General features: G+C 38.3%; 1 protein-coding gene across 1 annotated transcript in view; it reads right to left on the bottom strand.

Moving 5' to 3' along the window:
* LOC119087236 (F-BAR and double SH3 domains protein 2-like) overlaps nt 1-21,637 on the bottom strand; it is an 80,412-nt gene extending 58,775 nt beyond the window's left edge. Inside the window, exons 1-4 of the mRNA XM_037201930.1 lie at nt 21,619-21,637; nt 18,875-19,007; nt 13,236-13,290; nt 11,354-11,487 (exon numbers count right to left, since the gene is read on the bottom strand). Of these exons, the coding sequence (XP_037057825.1) occupies nt 11,354-11,487; nt 13,236-13,290; nt 18,875-19,007; nt 21,619-21,637 (341 nt within the window). The remainder of the gene's footprint in view (nt 1-11,353; nt 11,488-13,235; nt 13,291-18,874; nt 19,008-21,618) is intronic.
* Nucleotides 21,638-22,103: the final 466 nt, after the last annotated feature.

The raw sequence follows: 22,103 nt of genomic DNA, 5'->3' as shown, positions 1-22,103 counted from the left end.
TTCCTAACAACGAGCATGATCTTAATGCTAATGAATCATGTTCTTAACTGGTTTAAACACAAAGTTTTGTGTTATGTATATTTTACTACAGTTTTTAAAACTTAGTTTTCTTGATTTCATTAAACATCCTATATTAGCATGTTTACTCACTACTTGTATTTAGCATTATACTGAGCATCCTAACCAGTGTAATAAAACTAAAAAAAAAAAATGCAGATTAGGAAAAAGAAATTTTCTTTAATATAAAATTACTTTTACATTATTTAATTCAGTATAAACATGGTCACTGAAAACTGTATAGCCCACCCAAAAAGTTACTTAAACAAATAAGCACAGTTAGAAAGTCTACAGATATAAAAGGTCATATGGCAGACTATATTTGTCAAAAGTGGCTACAACAATATTCTGTTTATATGTGTACTTCTGTAGCATCACCAGACTCCATTAAAAAGTAAAATCTGGCCGGGCGGTGGTGGCACACGCCTTTAATCCCAGCACTCGGGAGGCAGAGCCAGGCGGATCTCTGTGAGTTCGAGGCCAGCCTGGTCTACAGAGTGAGATCCAGGACAGGCACCAAAATGACACAGAGAAACCCTGTCTCGAAAAAGAAAAAAAAAAAAAAAAAAAGTAAAATCTGAACTGGTGGTGGTGGTACATGCCTTTAGTCCCAGCATGCTGAGGCAGAGACAGGTGGATCAAAATAAAATAAAATAAAAATAAAAATAAAATAAAAAATCTCTTCCTTCAACACCAAACTTTGTAACTGCTTCAACAGAAGCAATGTATTAGAGAAACTGCATGAACTCTCTGACTCTTCATAAAAGGTGATGTTGGCTTTATCTGCATCTGGTCCAAAATTTCTCCCTCCCTTTTTCTGTTTCCTATTTGGAAACCAACCATAATATTGTGAGAAAAACCTAAGAGATAAAAGGAAGCCATCCATGAACAAAGACTCTACTTTACATCCATGGAAAAAGTTTTAGCCACAAGGCAGCACCAACCACCAAATATCAGTTGAAAGCAAGCCCCTCAGTTCAGCTGCTAGCCTTTGAACCACACTAGCTGATACAGGGTGGTGCAGAGATAGGTTCTTCCTATTGGACTCTAACCAAAGTGCAGACATGACAGCAAAATAAATGGTGCTATGTTTCAGGCCACTAAACTGTGCAGTGATCAGTTACATTCACAGAGCAGCATATTAACTAGGACAGATCAATAACTAAAAACACCAATTTTATTTCCAGACATTAGCAAAAAATATTGAAAGGAAAGATTAAAACATAACAGCTGTTGTAAGTGAACGACATTACTTAAGAATAAATTTAACAAAAATAGATGCCAGATTGCCATTGTAGGCAGAAATCAGGCAACACCTTTGTGCTACTGGCTCCCTGTGAGCATAGACAGATGAGGCTGATGAATGTGATGTTACAGCAGAGAAGCCAGAGAGTTTTTCTTCAGCTGGCAGCAAACAGAAATTCATGAATGGGATCTATCATGCTACTGCTGGTTTATTAATGGAGGGAGTCTATATAAAGGATAGAGCAACAAACTTCAGCAACTGAGAATGATCCCAGCCTATGGTGATCAAGAAAACAAGAAACCAAATCCAACCACGGGAAAGCAGATTATTTCCTAGAATATCCAGATAACACAGCTCAGGCAACACCTTAATTCTTGTGAGGCCCTAGGCATAAAACCCAGCTAAGTCCACCTAGACTTCTAAACTATGGAATTATGAGATGATAAAGGATGGAGTGTAAAAATGTACTACATTATGCTAGGAACCAATTATATAACAAAGGAAGACAGAAATATTCGAAACTTATAAAGAACTGATTTCTTTAAAAATTCATTCCTAATGCTTTCCTTTTCACCTTGAGTTTGGGAAGTTCAAATCCAGAGCCGGGGACCCTCTAGGGAAGTACTGTCCCTACACCCCTGCCACTCGACATACTACTCTCATAGTTTTATACTTTCTCCGCTCTGTGCCCCTCACTCAGACTCCTTGAGGATATGAACAGATTACATGTTCTGATCTGCATTTTAAATACTACTTAAAAAAAAACCTGGGGTAGTAACATATCCCTTTAGTCCTAGCATTCAGAAAGCATGAGTAGGCAAATCTTTTGTGAATTATAAGCCAACAGTCTACATAGCATGTTCCAAGCCAGCCAGAGCTATATAGTAAGATGTTTCAAATAAATAAACAAACAAACAAACAAATAAATCTAGAAGAAATTGTACAGGCAAAACTTAGAATCTATAAGAAACTTACGAGTTGGAAAACTTTTATTTCCAGCAACGTGTGGTAACACATATTAGTAATCTCAGTACTTGGCAGGTAGAAGCATAAAGATCAGGAGTTCAAAGTCAAACTGGCTAAATAGTGAGCTTGAGTCCAGCTACATGAGACCTTCCAAATAGCCAAACTAGTGGAAACACATGAACTATGAACCAATAGCTGAGGAGCCCCCAACTGGATCAGGCCCTCTAGATAAGTGAGACAGTCGATTATCTTGAACTGTTTAGGAGGCCCCAGGCAGTGGGACCAGGACCCATCCTTAGTTCATGGGCTGGCTTTTTGAGCCTGGGGCCTATGCTTTGCTCAGCCTGGGTGAAGGGAGGAGGGAACTGGACCTGCCTGGACTGAATCTACCAGGCTGAGCTGGAATCCCCAGGGGAGTCCTTGCCCTGAGAGAGATGGGAATGGTGGGTGGATTGGGGAGGGGAAGGGTGGGGTGGAGGATGAAGAACAGGGAATTCATGCTGATATGTAAAATTAAATTAAATTATAAAATTAAAAAAAAATTAAACCAATGTCTGTGAAGCGTGTTCCAGGACAGCGAGGGCTGTTACACAGAGAACCCTATTCAAAAACAAAACAAAAAAAACAAACAACAACAACAAAAAAAAAACCAACCAGCCAACCAAACAAACAAAGCAACGTAATTGGAGAGATGTCTCAGTGGTTAAGAGTATGTACTGCTCTTGCAGAGACCCACGTTTGATTCCCAGTACCATGTCAGGCTGTTGACAATCTCATGTAATTCTAGATCCAAGAGATCCAATACCATCTTCTTTTCTCCATGGGCATCTGCACTCATGTGTACAAACCCACACAAAACACGTACACATGCACACACATAATTAAAAACAAGATGGGTGTGAGGGCACGGTCTAATCCCAGCACTTGGAGACAAAGGCAGGCAGATCACTGTGAATTTGAGACCAGCTTGGTCTATATTGCAAGTTCCAGTCAGCCAGGGCTACACAGAAAGACTCTGCCTCAAATAAATAAATGAATGAATGAATAAATAAATACCAAAACCTAATTGTTTTCAAACTATATTCCAAGGAAGCCTGGAATTATGCAAGATGCTCAGAAACCAGGAAAAGAAATGGAAGGCTGTATCGGGATTTGTAGAAGCAAAATAACCAATGGTCTGCAAAGCGTGTTCCAGGACAGCCAAAGAAAAGCGGAAAGAGGATCACAATTTTTAATCACATAATTTCCTTTTATCTGCTTTAAATATAAAGATTCTCTGTAAGACAGGTTAAAAAGATGTTTTGCTCAAAAAATAATTTAAGACACTGCTTTAGATGTTTGTTAAAAAAAATGGCAGGAGGAATTATCTTCATTTTTCTCTTTTGTGTCACAGGAGCTACTCATAATATAAACCACTACAGCAAAATAGAGATCTATTTATATTCCATAAGCCCCATAGGGGATACTCCAGACATTGATGTGGATTATACCCAATTCATCTCCATATTACATAGTGTCTATCACTTAGTAAAGACTCAATCACTTGCTACATTAAAAGTGAATACACAAACAATGCTAAAGGGTAAAGGAAGTATTGTAATTCAGTAACAGAATCTGGCAGTAAAGCTCATAACACACACCAATTCTAGATATATAGTTTGAGATCTCTTGTACAGGTTTATCATGAGGTATGATCAAGATCAAAGATGACAGCATTGTTTATAAGAGCAAAGCAATAAACAACTAAAATTTCCAATGGCAAATGAGCGGGTTATGAAAGGAACAGGCAAAAGCACCTTGTCCTAAGTACTGCCATTTTGACTTCAGACTCCATTTTATCTGTAAACTGAAACAAAGTTTCAGATTCCCAAGCCTTAGGGGAGCTGAGAACTTTCCAAAGCTGACCAATCTCCTCCTTAAACAATAGAAATAGTCTGTTATGCCCCTTAGTTGTCTAAAACATTATAGCTGTTCCTAAGAACAGAAAGAACAAATGAATCTGGTTGGACTAAGAAGTTTACATTCTGCGTTGGTTGACAATGGTGAAACACATAGGGGAAGCCCCTAATCTTTGAATCCTGATTGGTGAAAAATGTAACTGTAACTTGGCAACAAGTGTTTGTGGTTTTGCACTTATAAACCCTGCTCCTGCCCCTGCACACTGTCAGAAAAAGCAAGGCTCCTGAGTCCTTGTCCTGCAGCCCTGATCATCAGCAACTCCGCTTATGAGGTAATTTATTAAGTACTCTGGAACCTGTAAAGTGCTGTCTCTCTCCTTCCTTGTGGCACATAATGGACATAGGTGTAACAGTTTACTTATGACAGATCCACAATGAAGTACTATACAGCAAAGCAAAAATTTAAAGTCCATATGGATGAATCTCAACATAAAATGGAGAAAAAAAAAAACAACTTGTACTTAGCTAATCAGTGAGTCTGAGGCCAGGCTGTATGTACTACATGAAACCCTGCCTAAAAAAAAAAAAAAAAAAAAAAAAGAAAGAAGAAAGAAAAAAAAAGAAAGTTGCCTATCTTTATTCTTTTGCCCAATTACCAACCAGGACACATCTATTTAACTTTCATTGAAGACAAATTTGGTTTAAAAATAAAACTCAAAATTATTAAGCCTTTAAAGTCTTTCGTTAGACCAATATTTAATATATTTTCCACTCTGATCTATAAAAAGTGACATGAAAGGGCAAGCTGCCTCACTTCTCAGCTAGCTGAGTTGCTTTCTCATCGGTGATCTTATTTCCAGATCTCTTATCCCTAGTCTTTGTTTCCTTTAGTTGAAGTAAAAGAAAAACAAATAAAAGGCCGGGCAGCGTGGCACATGCCTTTTTATCCCAGAACTTTAATCCCAGAGCAGAGCCAGGTGGATCTTTGTGAGTTCGAGGACAACCTGGTCTACAGATTGAGATCCAGGACAGGCACAAAACACACAGAGAACCCTGTCTCAAAAACCAAAACAACATCACATACACAATAATAAATAAAACAAAGAATGTAAAAACAGGTGAAACTGCAAGGCTGGTGGCCGACAGCAACCAAGGCAGTGAAAAGGTAACAATGTAGCTGCTTCCCCAGTGGCAACTGTGACGGCAGTCCTAGTTTAAGAGCAGCAGAACGCTTGAGAAGCAGCTGGAACAGGGGGACAGCAGAAACAGAGAGGAGGCACTGAGGCTGAAGAAGGAGAAAACAATCAAGAAGAGAAACTGCAGGCCCTGGCTGTGGAGTTAAGAACTGTCAAGTCTTTAGGACTAGTAGTCTCAGATACTCAAGCTTGGCAACTAAAACACTGGTTACTAGGAAGGGTTTTAAAATCCCAGCAACTAGGCTTTCCTGGACACAGCAACACTTGATGCTACTAAGGGCTAAAGGAATGAAAGCGAGAAAGGGCTAAGAGGCTGCTCCATAGGTAAAAGTACTTGTTGCACAAGCAGAAGGAACTGGGTTCAAATCCCCAGCACGTGAGGGGGTAGGGATCACAGGAAGATTACTGGGTTTACTGGCTGCCAGCCTAGCTCCTGGTTCCAGGAGACATCTTGCCCCAAGTGAGTAAGCAGAAGACACCCAACCTTCTCCTGCATTCTCCATGTGAATACACAGGCGCGCACACACCTACATAAACAAGAAAAACAGAAGGAGTTGGGGGTGGGATAAGAGAAAAAAGCACCCTCCTACCCAGTGTTTGGTATTGAATCCAGGGCATTGTGGCATTATATGTGCTAGACAAGCACTGTACCTCTGAGCTATGTCCATAATCAAAGAAAAAAATTAAACTTAGAAGGAAAAAAAAAGCCAGACATGGAGGCATACACCTGTAATCCTGGGCTCAAAAATTCTGAGGCAGGAGAACCTTAAGTTCAAGGACAGACATCAAGATCACTGCAGTAAGGTACACGTACACACACACACACACACACACACACACACACACACACACACACTCACGGGGGGGGGAGAGGTGTCACTTGTTTAAGTGTAACAGTGTAAATGTGAAGAAAAAACTCTGAAATCATTTGTTAAAATTCACAGGAAACGTTAACTCCAGAAATGCAGAAAGAACACCCGAGCAGTGTTGAGTGCCCCTTTGGACTAGTTCTACATCTTATATGATAGAGAATGTCCACTGAAAATTTCTTTAGGATGGCTTTCCTTAGCTATAGATAAAAAGAAATGATCTCATTCACTAAGTTGAAATTCACTTTATTTGCAGGTCAAAGATGGTTAAGAGTGTTACCTAAGTAATGAACTATGAACTCTACTCACAATAAAGTAATAAAAAAGGATGATTATAAAGTGACCAAGAAAACCTCAGAGCAATATTAAGCAATAACAGATAACAAACATTATTGACCAAGATTCTCTAGCAGTAAATGACTTTATTATTCTAACAAAACCACTTAGAAGGGCTGGACAGAAGGTTCAGTAGGTAAAGTGTCTGCAATATAAACATGAGGACCTGAGTTTGTATTTCCTACACCCATGTAAAAATCCAGTGCAGCAGTGTACTTCCATAATCCAGTACTGGGAAGGTGAGTGACAAGTAGATCCTGGAGCCCACTGGCCCAGCCAGCCTAGAAAAATCAGTGAGCTGCAGGTTCTGTGAAAGACCGTATCTCAAAAAAAGATCCAGAGGAGCTGGGAAGGCACCCAATGTTGACCTCTGGCCTTCATATTCATGCACACATAGGCATGAGCACTTGCATGAATATGCGCACATATGCAAATGAACACCCCCTCATAAATCACTTTTATATACTTATCTTTCATAGAGATTTTTGTTGTTGTTGTTTGATACAGGGTATCTGTGTAGCCTTGACTGTCCTAGGACTCTGTAGATCAGGTTGGATTTGAACTCACAGAGATCTACCTCCCTCTGCCTCCAGAGTGCTGGATTAAAGGTATGTGCCACAACACCAGTAGGGTCAAGATCTTTTTATTTTGTTTACGTGTATGTGTGTATGCTCTGTTTGTTCATGTACAAAGTGCACGCATGGGCCTGCAAGTACCAAAAGAAGGCATTGGATCCTCTGGAACTGGAGTTATAGGCAGTCGTGAGCCAGCCACCAATAGAGTTGCAGGTAACTGACCTGAGATCCTCGGGAAGAGAAATAAGTGCCCTTAACTGTTGAGCCCCTCCTTCTCTAGCTCCAGATTGAGATCTTTATGTCTGAAAAGTGTTCCACTTGTCTTTGCCTCCTTCCACAACTTACCTCAGAAGCTACCATACTGTGACTATTAATTGCATGTGGTTAACTAACTAAATAAATCTCCTGCTTCTAAGGAACCTGCATACACATGTGAGTTTGTTTAGATATAATTTTGTGAGATTCAATATATCGCCCAGGTTGGCCTAGAACTCATTATATATACAAGGATGGCTTCAAACTTAGGTCTTCCTGACTCAGCTCCCAAGTAGCTCAAGTTTTCTCTTGCCCACAGTCAGCACACAAATCTCGGTCTCGCCAGTTCCACAACCGCTCAGACAACCAAGTAAAACACAGAGACTTATATATGCTTACAAACTGTATGGCCATGGCAGGCTTCTTGCCTAACTGTTTTTATAGCTTAAATGAATCCATTTCCATAAATCTATACCTTGCCACGTGGCGTGTGGCTTACTGAAGTCTTCACATGTGCTTGTCATGGCGGCGGCTGGCAGTGTCTCTCCTTCTGCCTTCCTGTTCTTTCTTTTCTCCTCTGTTAGTCCCACCTATACTTTCCTGCCTAGCCACTGGCCAATCAGTGTTTATTTACGGACCAATCAGAGCAACAGATTTGACATACAGACCATCCACAGCACAACACCCCTGACACACACACGTATACACAAAGATCCTAAATGGGACTATATCACCATAACATCTATTTATAAAAAAAGAGATATTTCCTCCAAAAAAGTGTATAAGCACTACTGTGATGACAGGATCTCCCTACATAGGCCTAGATATTCTGGAACTTGCTATGTCTACCAAGTACTGGAATTAAAGGCATACACACACCACGCCTGACAAAATGTATTTAATTCATAGTATTTAAAAAGAACAAAAAAGGAAGCCATCTTCATTCAAAGCAATTTGGTGCCCTAGTGAACAATCTACTTAATGTTGATAAAATACATACATGGAGACTTCAAAGTTAAGCTCAAAGATACCAATCACTGGACAGCCGATCAAGCCCATTAATTCTCCCTTTGTTTGTGACAGAGCAAAGTCAACCGCCCCAACATGTTGTACTTTTCCTGGCTTATTAAGATCATGTTTTTTGATGTTTGAGGAGGCTTCAATTTTTAATATATAAGGTATGATTTCTGAGGCAGTTTGAAAGAAAATGGCCCCCAAAGGGGGTGACACTATTAGAAGATGTGGCTGTGTTGGAGGAGGTGTGGCCTTGGAGGAGGTGTGTCACTGGAGCCGGGTGGGCTTTGAGCGCTCCTATGCTCAGTCTACTCCCAGTGAGACAGTCTACTTCTGTGGCCTGCACATCAATATGTAGCAGTTCCTTCTCCAGCACCATGTCTGCCTGGACACTGCCATGCTCCCCACCATGATGATAATGGACTGAACCTCTGAAACTGTAAGCTGCCACCTCAATTAAATATTTTCCTTTGGGACTGGAGAGATGGCTCAGTGGTTTAAGAGCACTGGCTGCTCTTCCAGAGGTCCTGAGTTCAATTCCCAGCACCCATATAGCAGCTCACAACTGTCTGTAACTCCAGTTCCAGGGGATCTGACACCTTCACACCAATGTACATAAAATAAAGTTAAATAAATTATTTAAAAAAAATATTTTCCTTTATAGGAGTTGCCATGGCCATGGTGTCTCTTCACAGCAATGGAAACCCTAAGATAATTACTATTCACCTTTTTTAAAAAAATCAGAGCTAAGGACTGAAGCCAGGGTCTTGTGCATGCTGGGCACATGATCACAGTGTACCACTGTGCTACACACTTAACCTGGGATTTTATTTTTGCTGCTGCTTAAGCTAATGTAATGTCAATTTTAAAAGTATATACAGAGGGAGATATATTTGAGAATAGCATCCCTCATTCAAATAGATGAAATCCAAAATACCCCAAATTCTGAAGCACTTTCTGATCCCATGCATTTCAAATAAAGGATATTCAACTTGTATTTATCAGGTCTGATTTAACAGTAGACACATATAGGATATATGGAATTACTACTTTCAATTACAACCTATACATTCAGCAATACATTGTTTGAAATTGCAAATAATATTCTCTAGAGAAACTGTGTTAGAATAGGAGCTTGCAGTTGGTCCTTGTAACTTTGTAGCACTAAAACAGCTCAAGGTCTGAATCCACTATTTTGGGGAAGTGTAAACAGAGTTCTTGTCTAACTCCCTGATCTCATTGTAACTTGGATTCTGATCACCAGCAGTCATACCAAGATAGTTAGAATGAAAACAGAATTCTGAACAATAAACAAGAAAGAAAAAATTTTGCAGTATGGTATTTCTTAGTCCAGTGACTTCCTCCAACATTTGTTTTTCCCTGAAGATCCCAAAAAAACACCTTGCCTCTACTTTCAAGGAAACGAACTTGTAGTTTCTGGACAGAGTTGATCTCTTTCCCTGAGATAGAGGAAAAGAATGCCCACCTCATCTGCAGCCCCACTCTTAACTGCTAGTCCCTTAGCAAACAATTCAACGTATCACTGTTTCCTGCACAGTCACAATAACCATATATCTGAGGCAGGTGTGGTGGCACAACGCCTTTAATCCAGCACTCAGGAAGCAGAGGCAAGAGGATCTCTGAGTTCAAGGTCAGCCTGGCCTACAGAGCAAGTCCCAGGATGGCTAGGGTTACCCGGAGAAACCCTGTCTCAAACAAGCAAGCAAATAAATAAAAAGTATCACATATATGAAAAGGATATGTTGAAAAGACAAAAGGAAAATAGTTTAATGTTTGAGTGCTTAAGGAAAGAAAAGAAGAAATTTCTTCTCTTCCACCCGCTTTCCTTTATAGCAGAAGGGAAAAATATAGGTAGTATAGCTGGAGAATGACCAAAATGTAGTCTGGGGACATAGCTGTAGTCCATTCTAGTACATTTCACAGTCATACTCAGAATAGACATATCTTCACATAACCATGAGATATTTTCTTTTGTTTGTCCAATACATACTTCAAAATCATCATATATTAATGTACAATTTTAAGATAAAATTAAATAATTCTGTTTGTCATTGTGGCACACACCTTTAATCCCAGCACTTGGGAAGCAAAGGCAGGTAATCTATGAGTTTGAGGCCAGCCTGGTCTACAGAGTGAGATCCAGGATAGCCAGAACTGTTCCACAGAGAAACATCTTGTCCTCTTCCAGGTGGTGCTCCTATAGTAGTCCCGGTAAACAGAGCATCTGCAGATCTCTGCATCAGATCTGCTGCTTCTCAGAGGCCAATCTGCCATACATGATACAGTGGGTACTAACAATAACAGGCATGTCTTTTTTTAATGTTCTGAGAGCTGACCTAGGGATTTCCACATTACCACTGGATCACATACTCAGCACTAAAGTATTAGCTTTCTAAATAAACTGAAATTTTTAAAAATTAATAGAAAATCAATAAAAAACCTAAAACTAAGCAAACAAAAAAGAAATTCACTTTACATAACAGATAGCCTATAAAAATATTTATTGATTCCACTGACTCCAGTCTCGGAAATCGGTCAGAAGCAGTTCCCCAACCCAAGAGTTAACACCTCATCTTATATACCCATCTTCTATCTTGTACATCAATAATGGCTAAAAACAATATAGTCTTTTTACTGTTTTTTGGGCTTAAACATTTTTGGTTTTTTTCTTTCTTTTTGTGGTATTATAGATCAAACCTCACACACATGCCAGGTAACAGCTAAGCTTTAATGCCAGCCCTAAACAGTTTCTTGCACTAAAAATCAGTTCAAAATTACTAGCTAAATCAACCAAACAATAGCAAGTACATTCCAATAAATATAAATAACTGTAATATTATAACTCAATTTCTCATGCCCAATACCTAGTTCACGAGCTGGTTTTATTCTTAATGAAGCAAAATTACCACAAATACAATGCATTACCTTCATAATGTTAACTAAATCTGTTTGATAGTAGCGGTCCTGATGTGCATTTGCGGCTGCTAGTGTAAGAAGGTAATCATTCCTTGCGTGGGTCGCTTTGGAATTACACTCAGATCGCCGGGCTTTTAACTACAACACAGTAAACAAAAACAAAAAATGAATGCAAACTGACATTACACTGAAAAACACGTATGACTACTGCTCTTAGGAGCATGGTAGCACATGTATGTAAACCCAGCTCTTGGTAGGCTGAAGCAGGAAGATGAGACAAAACTAGACTACATAAATAAGACCCTGAAAAGGAAGAATGCTATGGGTACTGGTAATTAATGAATGAATGATATCTCACCACAAATAAAGAACCAAGTAGAAAAAAAATCTTATGTATATAAAAAGTATTGATTATTACTAAGAAATGAAACATAACTACAAATGGAAGAGTATTTCATAATGTTTTGGTAAACTATTTTTTTTAATTTCATATAGAAGCATGGCATCTATGATTCCTGTGCCTTACCATGTTCCAATTCTTCCTGTGTCTCCTCCCAAATTCATGATCTCTTTAATCATATGTGTGTATATACATATGCTGATATCTGTATACATATGTGTAATACACACACACACACACACACACACACACACACACACACACACACACACGTATATATGACCAAATGAATACATTTAGCTTTACTTCTAAGTACCTGGGTCCAGGACTAACCACTTGGGATTGGACAACTTATATGTAAGTTTGTCCCTGGAAGAAACGGACTCTCCTCTCTTAGCAGCCACTGAAGACCTGTAGCTCTTTATCTAAGGTGAGACCGTGTGAAATTTCCCTTGTCTGTGTTGACGTCAACTGATGTTGTCATTATATGCTGGTCTTTGTTCAGGAAAACATATAGTTTGAAAGCTTATGGGCACATATTCATGTCTAGAGAACACTATATAACAGTTAAAGTATCTTAATCATATTTAACATACTTCTGAAGCTTTTATTCAGGTATGAAAAATAAATGTGTTTGAAATTAAATACATTACCTTCCAAAGCACTGATAAACCTAGTAGAGTTAGAAATTTTTTAAGAACTATTTAAATTTTTTGTAGCATTTCTTTATTTGTTAGCAGTATGTGCACACATGTTATGCATGCTTGTTAGAGGACAGCACATGGGAAGTAAGCTCTCGCCTTCTATTATGTAGGATCTGGGAACTGAACTCAGATCATCAGCCTTGGCTGAAGAAGCCTTTACCTGCTGAGCTAACTCACTGTCCAAAAGCTGTTTAAAAATTCCTTTAATCCCAGCACTTGGGAGGCAGAGGCAGGTGGATCTCTGTGAGTTCAAGGCCGGCCTGGACTACAAAGCAAGATCCAAAAAAGGCACAAAGCTACACAGAGAAACCTGTCTTGAAAAAATTCCTAATGTGCCAGAAAAACTGCCATCTGCTGGGGAGCCTCACAGGAGAGCCAACTTACCACCTCACTTACAGGTATTCTACAATTTGAAGGCCCATAGAAAAACTTACTTGCATCTGGTCCAGAAGGCCTGCTAGGGGTCTCTGACTAAGAGAAATAGATTCTGAGTACTTCCTAAAGTCCCTGTGCTGTATCTCTGAACTAAGAGATAAGGGTATATATGTGCATAAGGATTAAAAACCTATCCCTAAAGTAGTCTTGAAAAGCAAGCTGTGCTCAAAGTATTGACAGCCATGTGGAAATCCAAGATTTGGGAAAGAAAGTTTATGCTTGGGTTATTGACCTTGAAATGCTTTTCCACGGTAGAAATAACCCACCTCAAGCCTTGACAGATTCAATTGTTTGCTTTAGGAGTCAAGAAGCTTCTCATTTGTGACATATATTGTTCAAAAACTCACCTTCACACTTGCTTTCTGTAAACTGATTCTTGATTGAAAAAGACTAAGTTTAGACCTGTAATAAAAATAGAAAAGCATATTTAAAAAGATTGTAGACTATATAGTGAAATTATCTTAAAATTACTTAATTTTAAATGACTTTTTCAAGACACTGTTCTAAAACTAAGTTAAAATTAGAAAACCAGCCGGGTAATAGTGGCACACAACTTCAATCTCAGCATTCCTGAGGCAGAGGCAGGCAGATCTCTGTGAGTTCAAGGCCATCCTGTTCTACAGAGCAAGTTCCAGGACAGCCAACAAAGCCACACAGAAAAACCCTGTCCTAAAAAGCAAAAAATAAATAAATAAATAAATAAATAAATAAATAAATAATAAAATAAAAATAATTAAATTAAATGAAAAAGGGTAGAAAACCAAGAGTGACACTTATTTGCCTTTATCTGTATTTAACAAGCTGGAACAATAGCAGAATGCAATCCACAGGCTCTGGGACATCCCGTCCCAATAAGTTATTCATGTTTGCTTGCCAACCTGTGTTCCCCTTCTTCTAAAGGTATTCTGAAGTTACTAAGAAGGCCTTTAGACTCTGCCCTCAATAGATTGTTCTATTTAGTCATATTTCACTCAGTATTGGTACCTTAATTTTGCAAAAGAAACCATAATATAACCATTAGTAATAAAAACATGTTGACATATATATATATATTAAAGACTAGAGGTAACCACACAGAAAAAAGTCAGCAGCCAAATGCTAAGTGAGTAAGTAAGACTCCCATGAGCAGTGGTTTTCTGAAGCTACAAAGTTTTGTCTTGACTGCAGCGTCATGGTGATTGCATGGGAGAATTCAACACATGTGCTGGCAGCTATGCCTTAATGTTAAGTACAGTCTGGACCACTTGGGATTGGAAAACAAAGTAGTCAGTCTCCAAAGAGTAGCAAAGGCAGACTCTTAATTCTAACAAGAGAGAAGATATCCAGGGACAAACATGCACTCTCCCTAACCCTTCTCCACTGTTTGTTTGCTTATTAAAAAAAAAAAAAAAAAAAAAAAAAAGGGTCTCTTGCAGGTGACTTAAGTTTGTGGCTAAAGCACTTGCCAGCAGTACAAAGCCCTAGGATCAATCAACAGCATTAAAACAAACAAAACTTAAGATATTCTTGACTCTGGTTATTTCCAACTTTGTCATATTTATATTTCATGGGGTTTGTTTTTACTAATTAGATTTCTATTAATTTGATTCAGAAAACAAAGGTCAAAGGATTTAAGCTAAGAAACTTGCCTGGTTAGAGTAAGAAAGACTGTATTTAAAGTATTTTCAGTTCTCCTTTTTCTGTGAACATTATACAAACAGGCTGTACCTAGATCTTCCAATGCAAGGTTTTAAGTTTCTGACTTCTGCTTCATTTGCTAATCTGCACATATTCCTTAAGTAGTATTAAAATATAATATTAGTGACAAAATAAGACAGTACATGGCAAGGTGCTGTTCAGATGGCTCAGTGGGTAAAAATGCTTGCTGCCAAGTCTGATATTCCACCTCCAGGACCCAAATAGTGAAAGGAGAGAACACATTCTTTTGAGTTGTACTCTGACCTCCACATGCACACTATGGCATGCCTGAGTCCATAGACATGTGCACACACATGTGTACCCACACACAAGATAATTAAATACATAAATATAATTTTGAAGGCATTATCTGGGGCTGGGGAGATGGATAGTTGGTTAAATGCTTGGCATACAAGTATGAGGACTTAGAGTTCAAATACCAATTCTGGGGAAGCAGAGATAGAAGGATCCCTAGGGTTTGCTAATTAGCCATTTTAGCTGAAATCAGTGAGCTCCAGGTTCAATGAGAGGCTCTGTCTGAAAAATTAAGGTAGAGAGCAAGTGAGAAGGACACCTGAAACCTACTTCTGGTCCTCTCACAGACATACACAGACATGCACATGCATTTGCATACACATGTACACACATACATATAAAGAAAGACAGTACTTATCCTCAAAGACAGTCTTATAAAAAGTAGACAAGATTTTTACAAACATACACTATAAAATAAATTATGCTGCTCACTATTCCTTACCATCTACCTTTCAAATGTTCATGTTGTTAGGTTTCCAAACTCAAGTTCATATCTAATCATATATAAGATCATATCTTATAACTGCCATCTGGTGAGCAAATGACCCTCAAAGGAAGATCATCAGTCCTAAATTGCCATGCAGGAGCAAACATTGACTACCTACCAAATACACCCATGCCATTGTGTCTACTGGCTCTTCAGAATCTATACTCTAAAATGGAGTTCACTGTCTCCTTCAACTGTATCCCTCTCCTTTCTGTGACCCTCCTACAGTGACTATCACAATCTGTCAAATCGTCTCTCAATATTTGCAGTTCAATCTTCATGCCCCTTCCTGATACTCCTTCTCTACTTAGAAAAATCATACTAAAGCTTTAAGATCCTGCTCAAACATCACTGTTTCTATAAAAAGGCTTCCCTTATCATTATGAAATAGCATTCTTCATCTTCTATGCTTTTGTTAGTGTTTTCATATTATTTCTATAAATAGTTACTAAATGAGTGATTTGGGCACTTTATTTCCTTGAGTTTACTGTGAATGAACAAATCACTCATTAAGTTATGTTTAAATAAAATGTTCTTATTCTAGACTCCAAACTTGAGGGCACAAAGCTTACTTTATTATACTGATCTCTACTTCATAATACCCAAAATAAAGTACTAATTCAATGAGCACGAGTGAATGAATGAAAAAACTGGATTACTTTTTAGTTAACTTAATTTCTAGAGAAGTTGCATACTGACCTAAAATGTCTTGCTTTGCACTTGAGCCATGAAGGCAGCTCTGGGTACTCAGTTGTCACCTAGGCTCTACGAGGAAGTCAGCCAGACCTCTCAGGAAGCCAGTCAATGTTTCATTTTCACCCTTCGCATCATGGCTACTGAGGTATTTTACATAAGCTCTACAAATCTAAGAATTCTCAGGTCGAGACTCCATGAAAGATTAAAAAGTAAGTTCATTAAGCCCACTATGACTGAGGAGATTTTCCCAATTTAAAAGTTTCAGGTCAAGACTAGAGAGATGGCTCAGCAATTAAGAGCACTTGTTCTTGCAAACAACCTGGATCCAGTTACCAGCAACCACATGACAGCTGACAACTATTTGTAATCTTGCTCTGTCTCTTTTACATCTACATAGAAAATAATAACAACAACAACAACAACAATAAATTAAATAAAAAACCTTTTAGTGAGAACATGGACTCAGTAAAGTACATAAAATAATTATATAGTTAAAAAAAATAGAATAAAACCAAAAAATGTAATTAGGAAAATGTTAAATGTTTCTCTGTAACTAAAAACTGTGATGAGCATTCATATACCACTATTTTGAACTAAATTCAATTTTAGGTGCCTACCAATTTTATATGAAGTGAAGTTGTTTAAATTTTCTTGCAGACAGAGTACTGGAGTGAAACAACGGTCTTCTGAACATGACAGAACAGCTGCACTCATGAACTCAGAGAAGCTGTGGTTGCCAGCATAAGAGTGAGTCACAATTCTACTGTAGAGGAGGAAGAGTCTCAAGTGCCCCAAAATCAAGCTGATGAGCTTTTGGGGTGGGAAAGTCAGTTTTCTTTTAGAGTATGGCCCCTGGTAGTTGACAACACTCCAGTAAATATACCTATAAGTATACTCGCAGTACACTGGACTCTATGGATTATTAACAACAACTAAAAAGACATAAAGTTGTGAGGGGCTAGGAGGTTGACATGAATGTGGGAAGAGTTAGGAAGAAGAGAGGGAATTAATATAATAAAAATACATTGTACACATTTATAAAATTCTAGAAGAATTAATAAAAATATTACATTCAAAATTTCTTGCATATAAAAAATGTGCCGGGTGGTGGTGGTGGTGGTGGTGGTGGTGGTGGTGCACGCCTTTAATCCCAGCACTCGGGAGGCAGAGGCAAGTAGATCTCTGTGAGTTCAAGGCCAGCCTGGGCTACAGAGTGAGTTCCAGGAAAGGCGCAAAGCTACACAGAGAAACCCTGTCTTGGGAGATAACCAAGCCCTGTGTCAGGATGTACAGGAAGAGTGCAAGGCTGTTTGATTTCATGCCAAGGAATTCAGATTTCCAGATTTTGTGCAAGCCAACACAGTGAACATGAGTCTTAGCTCTTTTGCTCAGGAAGTCTTCAGAATCCAGCTCTGTAGCACAGGCAGTGGTGTTATTGGTGGCCTTTTCTCACCAATGCAAGAAATATCGATTTTTTTTCTGACAGATACTCTAAAACTTGTGTTTAGGACAAGGAATTAAAATCTTTTTATCTCTTCACTGATGTGGAATAATGCTTTTGTACACTGGTTTAATAAGACACTGATTGGCCAGTAGCCAGGCAAGAAGTATAGGTGGGATAAGCAGACAAGGAGAATTCGGGAAGGAAGACTTAATCAGGGGATGCCAGCCCACTGTCCAGGGGAGCAGCATGTAATAAATACAGGTAAAGCCATGGAAAACGTGGTGACATATAGATTAACAGAAATGGACTGAGTTTAAGTGTAATAGCTAAATCAGTAGTAAGCCTGAGCTAATGGACAAGCAGTTTAAATTAATATAAGCCTCTGTGTGCTTACTTGCGTCTGAGTGACTGTGGACTGGGTGGGACACAGGAAAACTTCCAGCTACACTTCACCTTGTAAGACTTTTATGCAAATGTTTTAATTGTCCCACCCAGTAAAATCTCTGTTTATACAAAGCCACTGCTCTGTCCTAGGAGTTAGAGACCTGAGCAGTAGCTTTTCTCTTTGGAGCAGTGACCCTTTTTCTACTTCCTTCATTTACTGTGCACCAATTTTTTTCATACTAGCCACTTGCAAGGCTAGACCCCAGCCAATGGGAAAAGGATACACCACCACCTGAGTTAGACTAAAAACCAAATGTACTTCCCGTCTTTGTGTTCCTCTTCCAAACATAGATGCTGTCAAGTTTTTCATTGGAAAAAGTCTATACTTTGTGTGCTTTATATATCTTATAGCTAATTAGAGTACCTTCTTTTCCGTTACTGCCAAAATAAGGAACTATAATGCATATACCTGAAAGTGAAATTAACCAACTGCTAAAGCATAGATGTAAATGTATATATACTAAATTTCATATAAAAAATAAAAGCAGTAGTCCAGAAAAACACTTACATGGGTCTAGCCCTTGTTCACTTGATGTACCCATGATCCTTCAATGGCATGTGAGATTCACAAAGGTTTTCAACAATTAGAACTAACATGATCAACACTAGGCTCTTAAACCCTGATTGTCAGCTAGCATAGCAACTTTAAACTGTTGGTAAGTTTTGAAGTCTGTAAATATAATGTATTTATTTTTTTCTTTTTTAAAACTCAATTTAATTACCAAATATCCCTCTTTTGCCATATTAAAAAAAACTTGCCAATAGAAGAAAAAAATGTGATCTACAGCACAAAATACATGAAGGTAAATGAATCCAGCATGACCTAAGAGCAAGTCTAGATCTTCTATTAAGAGAGAACAAAGCACTAGCAAAGATAACATTTATTTGCATAGCTGTTTTCTTAGAAATGCTAAAATACGTACTTTGCTTCAATGTCAGCTTTCTCTCTGACTGCATGAGCCATCTGTTCAGTCTCAAAGTACTTCTTTTGCCTTTCGCTAAATCTTTCACAGTTTCTTGTAATTCTGTTTGGATCTTTGTCAACTGGTCCACACACTGTAAAATACAAAAATGCAAATTATTAAAATTTTAGTTTTTAAGTTTACAGAAAATGAATTCGTCCTAAGGACTGTGCAATATGCCTTTAGGTTGGCAACTCGGGAGAAAAATCAGCAATTTATTGTCCTTGAGTTGCAAATTAAAAATCTGGAGAACAGCTGGTACTTCCCTCTCAAGTACTGTAGCAAATAGTGTCACAGTTGCCTACCCATCATTCTTTGGAAATAACCCTAATGCTGTCGCTGACATTAAGGTACGGCTGGGAAAAGCAACTATGAAAAGACTCATGCTGTTGCAAATATCTTGACAATAAAAATCAAAAGAATTAAGCATGTATTTTCATAATTTAATAAAGTCTATTTTAAGTATTAAGATTAAAGGAGTTAGTCTGGGCAATAGTGGCAAACGCCTTTAATCCAGCACTTGGGAGGCAGAGCCAGGCGGATCTCTGTGAGTTCCAGGTCAGGCTGGTCTACAGAGCGAGATCCAGGACAGACACCAAAACTACATAGAGAAACCCTGTCTTGAAAAACCAAAAAAAAAAAAAAAAAGAAAGAAAGAAAGAAAAAAGGCATTAAAATAACTATGGAATCTACTATGGAGGATATAGAGATGGCTCAGTGGTTAAAAACATGTACTACTTTTGTACAGGACCCTAGTTTGATTCTAGCACCCAAACTGCACAGCTCACAACAACCTATAACTCCAGCTCTAGGGGACCCAACACCCTCTTCAGGCCTCTGCAGGCACCTGCTGCACTCATGTGCACATCCTGACATATACATACATAGTTTAAAATAAAAGTTTACTATGTAAAGGACTTGTACACACTTTCCATAAATCTGTTCAAATATTAAACTTGAAAATTTTTTGAATTTTAATTTTTTAATTACATTCATGATATTAATTACATTTGTGGTATTCATTAATACATCGAATTATTCATTCAATAATTATATTTATGATTTCATTAATTTACATTAATTTTGTCATACAACTGTCCATATGTGGGTTTTCAGCCTGGACTATCTCAACAAAACAACAGCAAACAACAATAACACTAAACACCTGAAGTCTCACACACTCTCTCACACACACACAAACACACACACACACACTTTATTTGTTTGTTTGTTTGTTATTGTTTTTTTTTTTTTTTTGAGACAGGGTTTCTCTGTGCCTGGCTGTCCTGGAACTCACTCTGTAGACCAGGCTGGCCTCAAACACAGAGATCTGTCTGCCTCTAACTCCCAAGTACTGAGATTAAGGCATGCGCCACCACTGCTGGCTATAATTTCTGTTATCATAGACACTTAATAATTACAATGTGTCTATATTTTATCTCTAAGTACTACCAGACAAGATAGAGAAAATTTTAATGAGAACATGATTTAAGTTTTTTAATTATAATTATTCATTTTATGTGTGCCTGTATGTATGTGCACCTTGTGCATGCTTACTGCCCTGTGGAGGTCCAAAGAGGACATCAGATCTCCTGCAACAAAAAGTTACAGATGGTTGTGAATCACTATGTGGGGGCTGGGAATCAAACCCAGATCTTCTAAAAGAATAACAAGTGCTCTTAATCACTGAGCAAACTCTCTAACCCCAGAACATGAGCTTTAAAATGTCAACGAGAAGCCAGACATGTTGTTGCATGCTTGAAATCTCTGCAATTGGAGGCTGAGGTGGGACAATTGCCAGAAAAATCAAGGCTAGCCTGGTCAATAGTAAGTTCCAAGTCAGCTAGAGGTATAAAGTGAGATCTTATCACAAAAGATAAAAATAAAATTTAGAAAGTTGCAGAGAGAGTATTTTTGAGTAAAAATTAGTTCTGATAGTGAGAGAATAACTTGGATCAGTCTACCTTCCCACATTCAGGTAAGTATGTAAGTTGCTACAGCACACACAGACCATGTGACTGGGAGACCAGGGAGAAAGGAAGCATACCCAGATAAACTTTCCACCTGGCTTTTCCATCCACTTTCAATCCATGGCACCAATAATTATAGTCATGAGACTATAATTAGGGCTGGTAAGGTACCTCAGTGGGTAAGCCAAGCTGATGGCCTGAGTTTGATTCCTGGGACCCACATGATGGAAGGAGAGAATGAACTTCCATGTGAATATATATATGCATACACGTATATAGTATAATATTTCAAATTTTTAAAAAGCTATAAACAGAAATTGGTATTAGTCCTCTACTGTGTAGAGAAAGCTTACCCAAAGAGCAGGAACTTATAAAGCAAAGACCTAGAAAGAAAGCTACTGCAGAGGAGCAAGCAAGTCCAAAGAAACCAAATATAATTTCCCGAGTCATTAGCTGACTTCTAAAAAGCGTGTGTGAAATGAAACAAGGAATCTAGTCAACAGTAGCTGAGGGCCAAGCGTTCAGCAGAGCAGAGGGTCAGAGCAGCCACATGCTCTGAGAGGACAAAGGTTACAGTTTAAGCCTTCTCAGCAGAGAAAGCAGGTAAGTTAAGTCCACAGGAGTAAGTAAAATAAACCAAGCCTGAAAAAGTCCCAAATCAGACCACAATGGGACAAGGGCTAGAATTCTGCCAGCTTGTCAAACTTCATTCTCTTTGACAAAGACATCCCAGACCTCCAAAGTTTTTATCCATCGTATCCAGTACAAAATAGGCCAAAATTACTGAGTTTGACTGCTGGGACCCACATGATGGAAACCAAGAAAAGATGTTCAATAATAAAAGCGACCAGTATGACTCACATAGTAGAATTATGATTAGTATGTTTAACAGGATAAAAAAAAAAAAAAAAAGGTTAGGATATGGCTCAATGGTAAAGTTTTCCTACCACACATAAGGTCCTGTGTTTAACCTGTAGTATTATGGAAAAAAAGAAAAATGAAATATTTAAAGAAAACATAGAATAAAAGAAAAACAAAAATTATACCTGCACCCCCCCCAAAAAAAAAAACCTACACAGAGAAACCCTGTCTCAGAAAAAAAAATTACACCTGAAACATAGGATCTTTTTTTTTTTTTTTTTTTTTTTTGGATTTTCGAGACAGGGTTTCTCTGCGTAGCTTTGCGCCTTTCCTGGAGCTCACTTGGTAGCCCAGGCTGG

Source organism: Peromyscus leucopus, unplaced genomic scaffold (genome assembly GCF_004664715.2).
Source record: "Peromyscus leucopus breed LL Stock unplaced genomic scaffold, UCI_PerLeu_2.1 scaffold_420, whole genome shotgun sequence".
Lineage (NCBI taxonomy): Eukaryota > Metazoa > Chordata > Mammalia > Rodentia > Cricetidae > Peromyscus > Peromyscus leucopus.
The sequence above is the reverse complement of the archived record's forward strand: the minus strand, read 5'-3'. Positions and strand labels throughout refer to the sequence as shown.